A 16,814-nucleotide genomic window follows, 5' to 3' on the forward strand; every position below is an offset into this window, starting at 1 on the left:
ATTTTCTATCTGAAGATCCTCCAACTGCATGAGACATCTAGCCACAGATGCTGGGAACAAAATTTTCAAACTTTCACATTCCAAAACACTTATTTTTCGTAGATTTTGAAAGCTGAAAATTCCTTGGGGGTCCTTATTCCAGACATGCTTCATCTTCGGCAGACGTCGCAATTTCAATATTTTCAATGGAATAGCTGTCACAGCATGTGTTTCTCTAACATCATGCCTTTGAAGTTCAAATACTTCTTGTAGTGAACCACAATTAGTTACGTAAATTCCCTCTAGGCTTTGGAATCTTGTCAGTATATTAGATTTAAAGATATCCACAAGATTTTCGCAATCTTTGACAAATAGAGATTGAAGCTTGAAAAAAGAATCTTCAGCTAATATATCGTGCCATATGATTTTCAAGTTCTCCATGTTCAGGATTATCAATGTTTCCAAACTAGGAAACCCAACCTGCAAGTCCATCATGTGTGTAAATGACATACCTAATCACAATAACTCGCATAATAGAAAATAAGATAATAAAAATAGGCCACATGGCTGTCAAGTTGGAAGCCCAGTGGAATGAAAATTAATTTTTTTACTAATAGTCAACATTTTCCATCCATTACTTAACTGCAGAGACCATTTTGATACAATATCAAAAAATTAAAGACTAAACTGACACATTTGAAATGTTAAAGACTCAACTGACATAATACTATTTGTTCTATAAGCTTTTATATTACTTAACTGCAGAGACCATTTTGATACAATATCAAAAGATTAAAGACTAAACTGACACATTTGAAATGTTAAAGACTCAACTGACATAACATTATTTGTGCTATAAGCTTTTATTACAATAAGATTTTATTAAAACAAGATGGCTATACAAAAACAAATTTTTTATCATAAAAATATACATAAATTAATCAAATTATTAGAAAAAAAAATGTAATTAAATGCATATTAAATTTCAAATTTGGGACCAGTTTTTTTTAGAGGGATAGCTATAATTTATGTTATACCATTAGTCTCTTACCTTTTCAACCAAGAAAAGTGGTTGTTGAATGGATGCCTCTAGTTGACTCTGTTCATTTGGTTCTTGAATTCTAATGTTCTTTGAAGCAAATATTTGAATTTCATTAGATCTAGATACCTCCAAGGTTTTCAATAATGGCCATTCTGAAGTATGCACCCCTCGGTAAAACCACTTGAGTTTTTGCAACATTCGAAGCTTCAAGAGAGTCAATTTAGGGAACACAAATCTCACATCTTCCTTTGCACTTTCTTCCTGTTCAATAACTTCCTCAATCCCACATTTGCATATTCGAAGATTGACCAATTGCTGGAGTGATCTGGCCACTGAGGTTGGAAACAAATTCTTCAAACTCTCACACTCCACAACTTCTACTTCTTGTAGATTTTGTAAGAAGAAAGTTCCCTGGGGGTCCTTATTCCATACACGCTTCAAGTTCGGTAGACGACGTATAAGTAATTTTTTCAACTGAGTGTGTGCACGTGTTTCGATAACTTCTTGCCCTTGTAGTTCAAACATTTCTTCTAGCGAACCACAATCATCTACTACAAGGGACTCCAAGCTCTGGAATCTTGGCAGCATATTAACTTGGAAGATTTTCATAAGATTTTCACAGAATTGAACCGTCATGGACTGAAGCTTCGTAAAAGAGCCAGGGGTGAATTTATCATGCCATATAATTTTCAGGTTAGACATATGAGAAATTGTCAATGAATCCAAATTGGGGAATGCAACCTGCAAGATCCATACCGTGAGTTCTTGATATAGGAAACAATCACAAACGTAATGCAAGACAAGATATAAACTAAATAAAGATGCTAATGAATTCTATGTTTAGATGGAAAACGTATTTATTATTTTGCATACAAATGTTTGTGAATATGGTCCCAACATGTTAAAGGAATTCTATCTAGTTGAAAAGAAAATTAAAGAGTGATAAAAAATTGTCATGAATCCTATAAAGCAAAACTCTCAATAAAGGAAGTATCTATAAAATATGAGGTGAATTTATGCTTGGAAATTAGATGAAAGGTGGAGTCATTTATAAGAAAACCATTTTATACAGACATGTTATATATTAAGCAGCACTTATGAATTTAATTTTATGTTTACCAAGATTGCCAAAATTTTAAATTTTATAATGATGCATATAGAAGCTTAATTATGAGATTTTGTTGATATTTGTAAATTTGATAATCTTTTGGATGGACAAATAATGTCAATAAGTTATCAATTACAAGTTTTTTGTTTTTTGTTTTTTTTTTTTTTTTGGATGGACAAATAATGCATATAGAAAGCGTATTGGTTCATGAGCTTGACTAAAAAATCTCAAATTTGGAACAGGTTCTCCAAGAGAGATCAGCTATAATATATCATATCATCAACACGTGTTAAATTGAGGAATGCAATCTGCAGGGTCCATCCCACGTGTTGATAATGATGGCATAGGTAATTTTCATTAACGTAATGCAACACAAATATAAACAAATAAAGATGCCAAAGAATTATATGTTTAGATAAAAAAAAAAATGTATTTATGGTTTTGCGAGCAAAGGTTTGTGAATATGTTCCTAACATATTACAGCAATATATCAGGATGAAAAATTGTTAGGGTTATATCTTCTATGTATTGGTTTTTTTTAAAAAAAAAAAAAATTAAATGCACTTGTAATTAGGTAGATCTAAGATAGGTTGAAAGTATCAATAAGTGTGTTGAACAAACTTCACAAGTGGTACTATTAAAGACATGAAAATTGAACCAAGAAATAAGAAACAAGTAAAAAAAAGATGAAACAGTGAACCTCGACACAAGCTTGACACTAGCATTTGTCAAGACTTAATGAGTAATTCTCGACACTAAGCTCAATACCGATCGATCTATCAAGCTTCGCAGATCCAGAATTCTTATATTAGAATTTTGGCTTATGATGACTTGGATTGCTAGGGTTTCGTTCACTAAACCTCTAGATCATATAAAAGCTTTATTTTAAAGTCATCAAACACACAAAGACTCAATTTAGAGAACTTATACACTTTTGTGAGAAGCTACTATGTTTTTGTGTACCTTAGGGTTTTGTAACCAAGTGTTTCTAGATTTTCAACGTGCTTTGAAGTAAAGAACTTTGTATCCAACAACAATCAATTAGTTGCTGAGAAGTCAGACACGTACTGAGATTCGTGAAAAGGAAGAAATCTCTACAAGATCAAGTCCAATTGGGGATTGGAGTAAAGGTTCAACTGTAGATTGGTATTTTGGGATAGTCCAGGGTAGTGTAAGATTCCTTATATTTGTAACCGCTTGATTTTTTATTAGTGGATTCTTGGGAGTAGTGACCTAAAATTCACCCAGTGGTATTTTTGCCTTACGAGAGTTTTTCCCCATTCAATAACAAATCATTGTGCCAATTTAATTTCCGCTCCACTTTAGATTTTTTGGTGATTTGTGTGCCTTTATGATTTGCATATAATTTGACCTAATTAATCAACTTGGGTAATTGAATTAATTAACTGGGGTCAATCTATAACCCAACTAAAACAAAAAAGAAGACTTTAACATAGATTAAATATTTAAGAACAATGTAATGAATCCTATAAACAATACTAAGTATGTTAGATCCATATTTTTAGGTTGGCAATCATAAATAATTTTGAAAGTTAGAATTTATATTGTCTCTTAAGTTGGCCTTCAATGTTAGTTATTGAACCAAAAAAAATTAAGGTTCAAATAGTAGAACACTCAAGAAATAGAAAAATTGAATTGTTACTATACAGGAATTCGACACAAGCTCGATGATGTAGGACATAATCTCCAAATTAATTTTTGTAATTTGTTATTTTTGAAAATTTTAAGTAATTATCATATTTTTAGGATTAGAGTTATTATTTCCTTAATTTTCAATGCCTTTAATATTGTTTAGTCAAATTAAAGTTTTGGAAGTTTTCCTAGTCATCCTAAGTGTAAAATTGTGATTTACAACTTATTTGTGTTGGCTTTAATTCCGTACCAAATTTGATTGTAATTTTGTTCAATCTTTTGTACCCTGAATTTTATGTGGGATTTCATTGTAAGGGTTGTGTATGAGAGAGAGTGTGAAGACTCAAGGCAATTGAAGATCAAAGAAGTTTTCGCGGGTAGCTCGCGAGAAGCCTTCCCGCGAAGTGAAGCATGTGCTCAGCACATGACTGGAATGCGAAGAGTCATGACAGAGAGAAACCCCTAGCCATTACCCTTAAGAGTGAGAGATTGTCATACCCACAATTCTCTACACAATCTATTGTGGTTTTTCTTAACTCCTACCTCTCCATTTCCAAATCCTTGAGAGGTTTATAGCTCAAACACTTACCACACCCATCTTGAGTGTAAAGTGAGGTTTTGGTGCTACTGGGAAGTATTGGAAGAAGCCATTTGTTTGGTGGATGCAACCGGGCTGAATTGCGTGATCTGGATAGTTAGAGAAGACAAGGCTTCGTTAAGTCAGTTGGTAGCAGAAGTTCGGAAGGCTCAAGTACATGGGGTAGACTAGGCTTGAAGGGTCTTTTGTTATTTGTTTACTTCAACTTATTCTCTAGTGGATCAATTTATTGCTTAGAGGGCAGCGAAGAGGTTTTTCGTCGAGATTAGAGCCAAGGAAATAAGATTACAGCCAAGGAAAACCAATGGAGCTTTGAGAATTTTAGCAAGAAACAAATCAAATGTATGGATTTTAAATGAGGAGTTCATGTTGAATACTGTTCATTAGTCTTCCAAGAAACAAATCAAATGTATGCTTGCAAATCAAATGCAAGATGGTGTCATTTTTAAGAAAAGAAGTTGTGAAAGACATGCTATGCATGATGAAATTCAAGCTTCAATGAACTAAGCAAGAAACTGTATCTAAGTGTTTAGCAAGATAACAATGGAGAACATAGAGAGAGAGAGAGAGAGAGAGAGAGAGAGAGAGAGAGAGAGAGAGAGAGAGAGAGAGAGAGAGAGAGAGAGAGAGAGAGAGAGAGAGAGAGAGAGAGAGATATCAATAATTCTTGCTTAGACTGAAATAATACACATTCACCAGTATTTATACATAATTAGTCTACTAATAGAATCCAAGAAACACTGTAACAAACTCTAAAATATCTGGAGAATTATATCAAAATTTCCCTAACTGAAATTCATTCGTTTTGCATTTGATTTCAGCTTAAAGACCAGGAACACCAGAAATGACCACATTTTGGATAAGTGATTTCATAACTGAACTAATAGAACAACATAGTTTCTCATTATGTTCTAACAGTTTTATGCTGAACGATGTCATGTGGATCATCAAGTTTAACATCGCTCCTCAAATGAAAGAGGGGGGAATCCACCATGGGTTTGCTTCTAAGTAAATGAAATAGAGGGGCAGTCAATGGCTTGGTAAGGACATCAACAGAATTATATTTGCTAGAGACAAATATAACATAGAGATCTTTGCAAATGACTTTCTCACAAACATAATGAAAATCTACTTCAATATGCTTCGTTCTGGAATGGAATGCAAGATTGGAAGCAGTGCCAATGTAGACACATTATCACCCCAGAGCACAGGAACATTAGAAAGAAATATCTGAAATTCTTTAAAAAGAACATGAAGCCAAGAAATCTTAGTAGCAATTGTAACTAATGAACAATATTCAACATCAATGGAGCTTTGAGAAACTGTGGTTTGTTTCTTGGAAGACTAAGAAATAAGATTAGAGCCAAGGAAAACCAATAAACCAGTAGTGGATCTTCTGTCACATGGATCCCCAGTCCTATCAACATCAATAAAGGTTGAAAGAGTCAATGAACCAGGTGAGAAATCAATACCATGATGCAATGTCTCTTTGACATATCTGAGAACATGTTTAGCAGCCTCCGAGTGAGTAGAAGTTGGGTGATGCATAAACTGACACAGTTGATGAACACTGAATGCTAAGTCAAGATGAGTAAATGTCAAATATTGGAAATCAATGAAGAATATTTGAGGCATACTTGGACTAAGACAAGGTGAGACCATATTTAGTGGAAAGGATTTCAATACCAAGGAAGTAATGAAGAGGACCAAAGTCCTTTAGCTCAAAAGTTTAACCAAGGGTAGTGATAAGGAGAGAAATTTGGGTAGTGATAATGATGTCATCAACATAGAGAAGCAAATAAATGGTGGTATGAGAGGTGTGAAGAATGAACAATGATGAATCAACTAAGGTGGCAACAAATCCTAGATGCAATAATTGAGAAGTAAATCTCTACAACCTAGCAATTGGAGCCTATTTTAAACCATAGAGGGATTTCTGTAATTTGCAGACATGAGTGGGATGAACTAGATCAATATACCCTGGGGGGTTGTTGTATATAAACCTCATCTTGTAAGAAACCATGTAGGAAAGCATTAGACATATCAAGTTGTTTAAGAGGCCAATTAGAGTTGACAGCAATAGCCAAAATAAGCCCGACAGTAGCAGGTTTGATAACTGGACAAAATGTCTCAGTGTAGTCAATCCAAGCTTGTTGATGAATTCTTTTGGCCACTAATCTGGCCTTATATCGAGAAACGGTACAATCATTGTTCAACTTAAGCTTGTACACCCACTTGCAGCCCACTAAATTGACATTAGGAGGGGCGGGAACCAAAGTCCAGGTTCTTCATTTTTTTTAGATCTGAAATTTTAGCATCCATAGTTGCCCACCACTTAGGATATGTGGAGGCTATTTTGTATGTGGGTGGCTGAGTATAGGTATAATTAAGAGTGACTTTGTAGCATAATTTGGGCTTGGTGATGCCACTTTTTGGTCTAGTGGTCATAGGGTGTTGATTAGTGCTGGAAGCAATTAGAATAGTGGTATGCGGAACAATAGTAGAAAATTTTGACATTGAGGAAATGGAAACATGTGGTATAGGATTAGGTGCAATTGGAACAGTAGGTGAAGACTGAGGTATATCAGAAGATGGAGAAGAATAGGTGGAGTGAGTGGAGACAGGAATAGACTGTGGGAGTAACAAAAGGACCAAGAATAGAATCTTGATTGGAAAAATGAAGATAGAGTAAATTAGAAAACCATACATTGTTTGAATAGATAGAACTTGAAGGTGTAAAGGTGCTCTTGGGAAGAGTATGGAAGGGAAAATTAGACTCATTGAAAAATATATGTCTAGAAGTATACACATAATTGGTCCAAGGATCTAGACACATATACCCTTTAGAGATAGATGAATAACCCAGAAAGACATACTCTTTGGTTCTATGGTCTAATTTGTGAGATTTGTAAGGCCTGAGATAAGGGAAACAAGCACAATCAAAGGCTTTGAGTTGGGATATATTAGGAGTATGATATAACCTAAACCAAGGTGAGTGGAATTGAAGAACAATAGTGGGAAAAAGGTTAATGAGAATAACTGTTGTTTGAACTGCATAAGGCTAATAAGAAGCTGGAATAGAGGCATGTGAGAGTATTGTGATTGTGGTTTCAATAATATGTCTATGTTTTCTCTCAACTAATCCATTTTGTTGAGGTGTGTAGGGACAAGATATTTGATGTATGATACCATTAGAGGATATAAGAAATTTAAAGGCTGTGGATGTGTATTCTCCTCCACCATCAGACCTTAGAGTTTTAATTTTGGTTGAAAACTATTTTTCTACCATGGCTTTGAATTGAACAAATTTAGCAAGCATGACAGATTTATGAATAAGCAAGTAAAGCCAAGTGAAACGAGTAAATTGGTCAACAAAAACAACATAATATCTAAATCCATTTACTAATTCTATAGTTGTAACACCCCATAGGTCAGTGTGAACAAGTTCAAAAGGTGAAGAATGAGAATGAGGAAAAGAAAGCTTATGTGTTTTTCCATGCAAGCAGTGTGTACGTGAATCAACAAAGTTGGTACACTTTATTACGCAAACAAGGAAACAAAACATTAAGAACTTGACTATGTGGATGGCCAAGCCTGTTATGCCAGAGAAGCCAACTGGATTTTTGAGTAATAGCAACACTATTACGAAGTTTTAATGGGAGCGAAAGCTTAGAAGCTTTGTGAGGATAGATAGGGTATACACCCCCTTCACTTTTGCCCTGGTAGAGCACACCCCCCATGGCCAAAGGCTAAATAGAGGATATTTTCATCAAAATAACACCAACACTGTTTGTCATGATAGGTTTTGTGAACAAAAGCAAGATTGGATGCTATTAAAGGAACTCTTAAGAAATTCCTAGGTTGAAGAGCAGAATTTGAAGAAGGGATTAAAGTGTACCTATATGCGTGATAGGAAGTTTCTATGCATTCCCAACAGTGAGCTGCTCTTGGTCATTGTAAGGTTTAGGAAAGCTAAGATGATTTAGACTGGAAGTCACATGATCAATATGTTAGGTTCTAAAGACTTAGGAACTTATATATTTAGAACTCTAATGTGTATTGTTGACAAACCATGATCAAAACAAGATATTTAGTCATGTTTAGACTTGCTCAAAGTTGTGTCATTTATGTAAAGTTGGATTTAAGTTGATGCAGATTTAATAAAGCATTTCGGCCTGGCTCGATCGATTGAAGCTTAGGCTCGATTAATCGAAAATCGGGCAGAATGTGTTTTTCTATAGAATTCCAACTCAGCCCTAGTTCATTTAAAACGTTTAGGGTTTTGTATTTTTGCCCTAGGTATTTAAGGCAAACGCTAGCCACAGTTTAGTGTTGCTCATATTGCTGTTTGTGTAAATCTCTTGTAAGATTTGTGAGGAGCTTTCCTTTACAAAAACTTAGGATAATCAAGAGGAGATTCGTTTAAGAACTTGATGATCATTCAGTTGCTGCCATAAGAACTTAAAGAAACACAAGTGGGTGTGCTTGTACTTGCTGGAGAATCCAAGAAAGAAGGAGTCTGTGGTCTCGGAGGTTGCACATGGTCGTGTTAGTAAGTTTCTACTGGTAGATAGCAATAGGATGTTAGTGGTCTAAGTCCTATTGTAAAACTTCGATTCTTTCATAGTGGATTCAGGTTTATCTTGAGGACAGCTAGGTTAAATCCTCTCCAGGTTTTTACCGGTTTGGTTTCTTGAGTGATCATATCATTGTGTTATTTATCTTTCCGCTGCTTTGCATGATATGATTGTTTGATTGTGATAACCTAGATTTGGAATTTGGACTAAGTAATAACTTGGCTAATTACCTAGGTTAATCCAATTGTGTTTTTAAGGGGTCTAAAAACCATCACAATAGTTACACTATCAGCTAACCAAGGCTGATCTTGAGTGATGCTTGCATTTGAAGCAATAGCCATAGCTGAAAGTTTGGTAGGAGGGTGTTTCCTTTGGTATTCATAATCCATTCTATGGTAGCAATCCAAGGCCAAATAACCAAGCTTTCCACAAATCTGGCAAGTAGGCCTTTTCAGAACTTGATCTAGAGGGCCAATTTGGAAAATAATTGTATTGATTTGGAAACTGATTGGAAAATTGAGATTGAGAGTGTGATCCTCCACCTCTACTTTTGTTATATTTGTGCCTTTCCCTTTGCCTCTATTATATGATTGATTATAGGAATTGTAACTGGTATTGTTATCAAGCCTTGGAGCAGTATTAGTATTAAATTCCAGAGCAAAGGTAGGATCTTTGACTTCTATACCTTCATTCAAGGACTATTCTTCAACATTCAACATAGTTGTAAGTTCATCAAAGCTCAATTGTGTGCTTTTGGTCCTGATTGCAAACCTAAAAGCATTGTATTCCTTGGATAAACCCTTGATTGAAATGTGAAAATTTTCTTCATCATCCAAGAGTACAGCTACTATCATTAGCTTATCTTGAACTACTTTGATTTTCTATAGATAGACATCTATAGAATCATATCATTTTCTGATTTATGTAATTCTCCTTTGAGTTTCATTACATGTGATCTTGAAATTGAGGAAAACCTATTCTCTAAGACTCTCCACACATCCATTGCTGAGGTACAGCTCATTATTAGAGCAAGAATCGAGGGAGAGAGTGTAGAGCTCATGAAAGTAGGTAAGGTCTTCTCTTTTGAATTCTAAACCAAGTAATATGGATTGAGAATTGTGGTGAGAGATCCTTGAGAAATTTTTCTGAAGCCAGTTAAGCTTCATCCAATAGCTCAAACATAAAGTTTCAAGAACCATGGTGATTGGGTGCTTCCACACTATGTAATTCGTGTTATCAAGCTTAACAGTCATCATGTTAGCCATGTTTGATAGCAGCAATAGAGGTTGATTCATCAAATTAACTGATGAAGTTATTGAGGGAGCCATAATAGGAGCAGAAGTTGTAGAACTTGAAGCTGCCATTGTTGAGTTGGAATTTGCACAGGTTGTAGGCTTTGATGCCATGATGAAATATAAGCTTCAATGAACTAAGCAAGAAACTGTATCTAAGTGTTCAGCAAAATAAAAATGGAGGACGTAGAGAGAGAAAGAGAGAAAAAGAGAGAGAGAGAGAATAGAGAGGAAGAGAAATGAATAATCTTGCTTAGATTGAAATAATACACATACACCAATATTTATGCATAACTAGCGTAGACCCACGCGATACATGGGAATATATAAATATTATGTAAGTGGGTGTAGTATAAAAAAAGTAACAATTAATTCAAGTATTATCTTCTTTTTTTTTTTAAATATTTCTATAAGTATTCTTTATCTTTTTATCTCTACAAATATATCATATTATTATTTTTTGTATGTTTGATTAAGATTTTTTTAAGGTGAACTATATTCTTCTAAATATCTCTTCCCCCCCCCCCCCTCTCTCTCTCTCTCTCTACTTTCTTGTGGACTTTTTTTCTTTCTTATAATTCTGTTTAAGGTTGATGATTTTTTAAAAAATGTGTTTTGGTATTGTGTTTTTTTTAATTTCCCATTACAAAGTCTTCTCTCTCCTTTTTATACAACTTTGCTTGAATTTTGATTGGGTTAATACTTAGTTTTTTTTTTTTTTTTTTTTAGGTAATAAGAGTAATATCTATCATGATGAAATAAAAACAAAGAAAGAAAATAAATGATGTTCATAATGGTGAACATTAAAAAAAAATTAAAAAAAAAAAAACAACAACAACAACAACAACAACAACAAACAACATCAAAGAAAAAATAACTCAAGGGACAATTCTAAGAGTAGAAAGAAACTCACTGATAGAAGAACAATTTGAAGAACCCTAGCACACCTAGACTAATAAAAAATATATAGTTTGCCGACATAAAGCTTATACTTAGTTTTTTTGGAAATAGGAATTTGAGTTTATATCAAAACACAATTTACATGGCTATAAATTTGAAAATTCCTACCAATTTTTTGGGTGATAAATCAATATATATATATAATAATAGGTGAAGCTGAGAGAAACTCAAATTAGAATTCCAAATTAGAGTTCTAATTTTATGCCATATGTCCTAAATTATTTATTTTTAAAGAGTTTTGTTTCTTAATTTTAGAATCAAATGTGGGACCACATCATAAATATTCATCCAAGTGAGCTATTAAGTACAAAAACTAAAGAGCCTAGAATAAATAAATCGTAAAAACAAAGAAAAGTGCTTCACAATAAATAATAAATATATATATGGACAATTTACATTTTATACCTAATAATATCTTCACAAAATTTTGTAAAGAGTTAATAAAATATAAAAATGACTATCAATAGTATTTAAATTATATATTTTAGGAATTATATTATGCATCTTGTTGTATATCTTTAAGTTATCCATGCATATGCATGAGATTACAAGCTAATTATTATAAAGTCTATCTTTTATTCCTTTTGTTTCATCTTAATTTTGGTTAAGATAATGTTGTAAATTTGTGATGAATTTATACTATTATAATAATCTTAGGGGTGTTAGGGAAGTTGAAGTGAAAATTGTGGAATCGTTAAAAGACTAATAGAAAAATAATCTAAAAAAATAATTTAGTTTATTAATGAAAAGATGTAAAGTTGTTATTTACAACTATTTTGTGTTGGCTTTAATTCCGTGTCAAATTTGATTGTAATTTTTGTTCAATCTTATGTACCCTGTATTTTATGTGAGATTTCGGTGTATAGGTTGTGTGTGAGAAAGAGTGTGAAGACTCAAGACAACATTGAAGATCAAAGGAGTTTTCGCGGGTAGTTCGTGAGAAGACTTCCTACAAAGTGAAGCCATGTGCACAACACTTGATTGGAATGCAAAGAGTCATGACAGTTGGTTTTCGCGAGTATTTTGCAGGTAAGGCCTTTCCGTGAGATACTCGCGAAACTTTTTGTTTTGCTATTTTGGCATATCTGCTCTACTATGTCTTCACCCACACTATATATACCATCATTACCCACATATTGAGAGGAGTGTTTTTCAGAAAGAAAACCCTAGCCATAACCCTTGAGAGTTAGAGATTGTCATACCCAAAATCCTCTACACAATTCATTATGGTTTTCCTCAACTCCTACCTCTCCATATCCAAATCCTTGAGAGGTTGATAGCCCAAACACTTACCACACCCATTCTAAGTGTAAAGTGAGGTTTTGGTGCGGTTGGAAAATATTGGAAGAACCCATTTGTTTGGTGGATGCAATCGGGCTGAATTGCGTAATCCGGAGAGCTAGTGAAGACAAAGCTTCATCAAGTTAGTTGGTAGTAAGAGCTTGGAGGGCTCAAGTACATGGGTAGACTAGGCTTGGAGGGTCTTTTGTTATTCGTGTACTCCAACTTATTCTCTAGTGGATCGATTTACTGTTTAGAGGATGGCGAAGAGGTTTTTCGCCGAGTTCTTCAGTTTCCTCTTCGATAACACATCACGGTGTTATCTTGTGTTTGCATTCTTCTTCCCTACTCTTTTAGGTTTCATTTCATTGTTGATTTTGTTGAATATGGCTTAGAGTAGTTATATTGTTTGTTCGCTCGTATTTACTCTATTCCGTACTTAGTTTATGTTAGAGCAAAATTAACCGAGCTGTAATTTTTAATTTGTGGGTCTAAACAGCTCTTGTGTTTTCATACAAATTCGAGCTTTCAAAAGAAAATAATGATATGGATGCTGATTTGACTCAACAGAAGCATAGTAACAATAAATGATACGTTTCAATGGCACAATAATTGTAGAAACTTAATTAATGGCTAATAATTAAAAAGGAATAGGTATAATAAAAGTCTAATACCATACTTATGGGCTAGTTATTATCTAATACCATAATTATATCACTCATAAAAATAAAAATAAGTGTAATTTCCCCTGAAATTGCTCCTAACAAAACGTCATTTTGGTATGGATTCCATGGTGCGGGAAATGTTCCATTATGTGCTCCAATCAAAATGTGTAATTACTTTTAGGGTCTGATTCATTAAGGTTTGTTGCCATTTCAAATTCCCATCTTGACCCCAAAACCTCCAATTACACATTCCATTCTTCACATAAATGTAATTTAATTTATTATTTTGTTCTTCGCTTATAAAGTTGAAACCACATCCGTCCGGAATTGGAAAAGACTTAGGTATCAGCTTTGCATCACAATATATGCTTAAATTTATATATGGTTGTCCCTTGAATTTTAGAGTCATTCGGATTGTTTACAATATTTGAATGGAATTATCTCTGTCTCTAATTGTATTGTATCATTACTCTCACTCAAATTGTTGGATGAATTAATTAAATACCTGATTCATGCTCTACACCACCGAAACCCATTATATTAAATAGGTTTAGACTTTAACTGAGATTAAGCAAGGTAATATCCTGACAGAATATGAGTTTTTTTGCTTCAAGGAAGGTAAGCTTTAATTATTATTTTTTCTCTTTGTTTAACGTTTTAAATAGATAATATTAATATATTATTAAAATTTATATTTTAATTAAATGGGGTCTTCAGTCTTCTATTTGTCTGCAAGAAGTATTGCACTAATTCTCTTTATTTTGGTAGAATTTTATAAACAATGCAAAAAAGATAAAGAGGCAAACTTGCAAAATAAATTCAAAAGCAACAAATTGCTACCCACATTCTCCAGTATATGCATGTCCAACAACAATGACAATTTAAGCAAATAAGAAAGCAGAGAAGATATAGCAGGTACTTTTTTCTTTTCATTATGAATAAATATAAAATTGTATTGTCCCATAGTATCTAAAATTAACTTGCTTTATTCATTTTAAACTAAAAAGTGACTACAATTTAGAAGAGAAGATCTCAACAATGTTAGAAATACAACTGGCATAAGAACATTTGTGTTTCTACATTCTTTTTTTTTTTTTTAAATTTTTATAAACATTTATGTTTCTAATTATTTTGCAATAAATACAACATATATTATGTTATAGTAGCTTCTTCTTCTTTTTTTTTTTTTTCTTTTTTTTTTTTTTGTTTTTTTTGGTGAGAAAAAGTTACATAATCATGTTTATGCAAATAATATACCAAACAATTCAGCTATAATTTCCAGCAACCAACAAAAACAAAGGCTTCATCTTAGTAATAAACATATTTTTACATTAAATCATATTTTTTGTTAATTATTTAGACATCGGATGTCAATCTAAAACTCTACATTAATTATAATACAGGAAAATATTATGAACCACGCAACTTTGGGCTTTGGCCAACCATCATGCAAATGCCTATATTGTGGTGCATTATTGTGGCATGAAGAACGTGTATGAAAAGCAATGCATCATAGAAACCACATATTCAAGAAGATAATGTGTTATTTGAGCTAAATGTCACATCAGTTTCTATTCTAAGTGGAATATAAAACCATGACCAGTTACTACCTGCTGCCCATATTCAGTGTTTTCAAATAGGCATGAACTGCTCAAGTATGCGATCTAACCAAAATTTAAATTTTAGCATATATAAGTTTTGACATCTATCTATTTATTTCAACTTGAGATAGTAAGATATGAATTTTAAGAGCTTGTTTGGATGAAGATAGTTTTGAGTGATATCACTCAATTTTCTGTTTTCATCATCCAAATCGTGTGGGTCCCACTGCTCAGCACTTGTTTGGATTAGTTTTGAATCACAGTTTTCATCACTCAATGACTCAGTAAAATGGATGTGAGTGACTAAAACTGAAAACAAGTTTCACCTATTTTCAAAACTCAAAAACTGAGTTTCAGTGGCAAGTCGATAAATTAGATGAAGTTGTGAACCCCTTCGCCAATGCATTGTCACATCCGAAACAGGCTGAGTTACTATCGTTGGAGCCCCTCTGTTTCATTTCAGTTCTCTGGAAAAATTTTGCTGAAAATTTTCCCTCTTCTCACTTCCCTCTCTCAACCTCTTCTCATTTTCACTTCCCTCTTCATCCCCGGTGAGCTAGCTCCACCACCGAACCCAAAAACTCCAAACCCAACAATCCCAAATCAGCCAAACACAGACCCAGCAACCCCAAACCTAGCCAACTCCATCAGCACAACCAACCCAATCACAACCACCCACCACCTACTGCCGCAACCACAACCAGCCCACCATGACTCAAATTAAAATAAAATAAAATAATTATCACCACCACAAACCCACCTCAACAACGGTCATCCACAACACCCATCACTGGCCACAACCAACACATCACAGGCCACAAGCCACTAGCCACAAACCACACGCCGATCTGACCCATGAAACCCAGCAAACCAATCTAACCCATAAAACCCAGCAAACTGATCTATACCCACACACCAACACACTGATCTATAAAAAAAATAATAATAAAAAAAAATAAAAAAAAAAATAAAGGGAGAAGAGTACAGGGGAGATCTACAGCGAGTGGAGGAAGAGATGGCCGAAGCTGGACAGTCCTAACGAGGGGAGGGAGCTTCTTATTTCTTTGTTCCTTTTGATTTGAGGAATGTGGGAGAGTGAAGTGGTGGATTCAGTAAGTGAAAAAAAGGAGAGGGGTGAAGAAGAGGGGCAAATTTTTTAGGTCTTAGGGGAGAGTAAAGGCAGAGAAGTGAAGAGAGGAAAAAAGAAAAAGAAGAGGAGAGAGAACTTACGCAGGTAGGGAACTATCCATCTGACTTAATACAGTAAATGGGTCCCACCATTATTGCAAAATTTTGAGTTACATAGAACAAGAAATGAAACCAAACATGTTTTATTTTGAGTGAGTGAAAAAATAGAGTTTGAGTGATGAGTAATAAGTGATGGGTGATAAAAACTGAGTGATGAGTAATAAGTGATAAAAACTAAGTGACCATTTTTTTAAAACCAGACAAGCCCTAAATGGTATACAAATATAATTTTAAAGTAGTAAAGTGAAATTTTATTTGTTTTTAAATAGTTTTGTCTAAAAAAATGTGTCTTTGTAAAAGTAAAAAATATTATTTTTGTTAAACTATACTATGCATCACACGGGTCAATAGCTAGTATTTAAAAAAAAAAAAATCACCCTTAATCAAAGTTATAAAAAAGAACAAAAATCCAAAGAGAGAGAGAGAGTACTCATAGTTTTTTTGTTGGAAAAATATGGATTGAATGTGAGAAGTGATATCGAATTTCTACAAAATAAAATAGGGAAAAGAAGAATCAAAATATAAGAAAGAGAAAATGATAGAATAATGGTAAAGTAGAGAGTAGTAGAGAGATATAGAGAGAGAGGGGAAAAGTTGGAAGAAATGTAACAGCAAATGTAGACTAATAGGGAGGTTAAGGGTTTTTTTTTTTTTTTTTAAAATAGGGAGAATAAAAGTGAGTAAAGAAGATGTAAAAAATAAGTGAATGATATGGCCACTGATGTGACTTAACAGGAGCGTAACAATAATAAATGCTACGCTTCAGTTTTTAGATATATATAGATATAGATTAGTCTAACAACAAACTCT

General features: G+C 33.6%; 1 protein-coding gene across 1 annotated transcript; it reads right to left on the reverse strand.

Moving 5' to 3' along the window:
• Positions 1–1,018: 1,018 nt before the first annotated feature.
• Positions 1,019–6,042, reverse strand: LOC115965239. The gene is made up of 2 exons (XM_031084412.1): positions 5,755–6,042; positions 1,019–1,762 (listed from the first exon to the last, which is right to left on the reverse strand). The coding sequence occupies exons 1-2, from the start codon at positions 6,040–6,042 to the stop codon at positions 1,019–1,021; spliced, it is 1,032 nt and encodes a 343-aa protein (XP_030940272.1).
• Positions 6,043–16,814: the final 10,772 nt, after the last annotated feature.

This window comes from Quercus lobata, chromosome 10 (genome assembly GCF_001633185.2).
Source record: "Quercus lobata isolate SW786 chromosome 10, ValleyOak3.0 Primary Assembly, whole genome shotgun sequence".
Taxonomy (NCBI): Eukaryota; Viridiplantae; Streptophyta; class Magnoliopsida; order Fagales; family Fagaceae; genus Quercus; species Quercus lobata.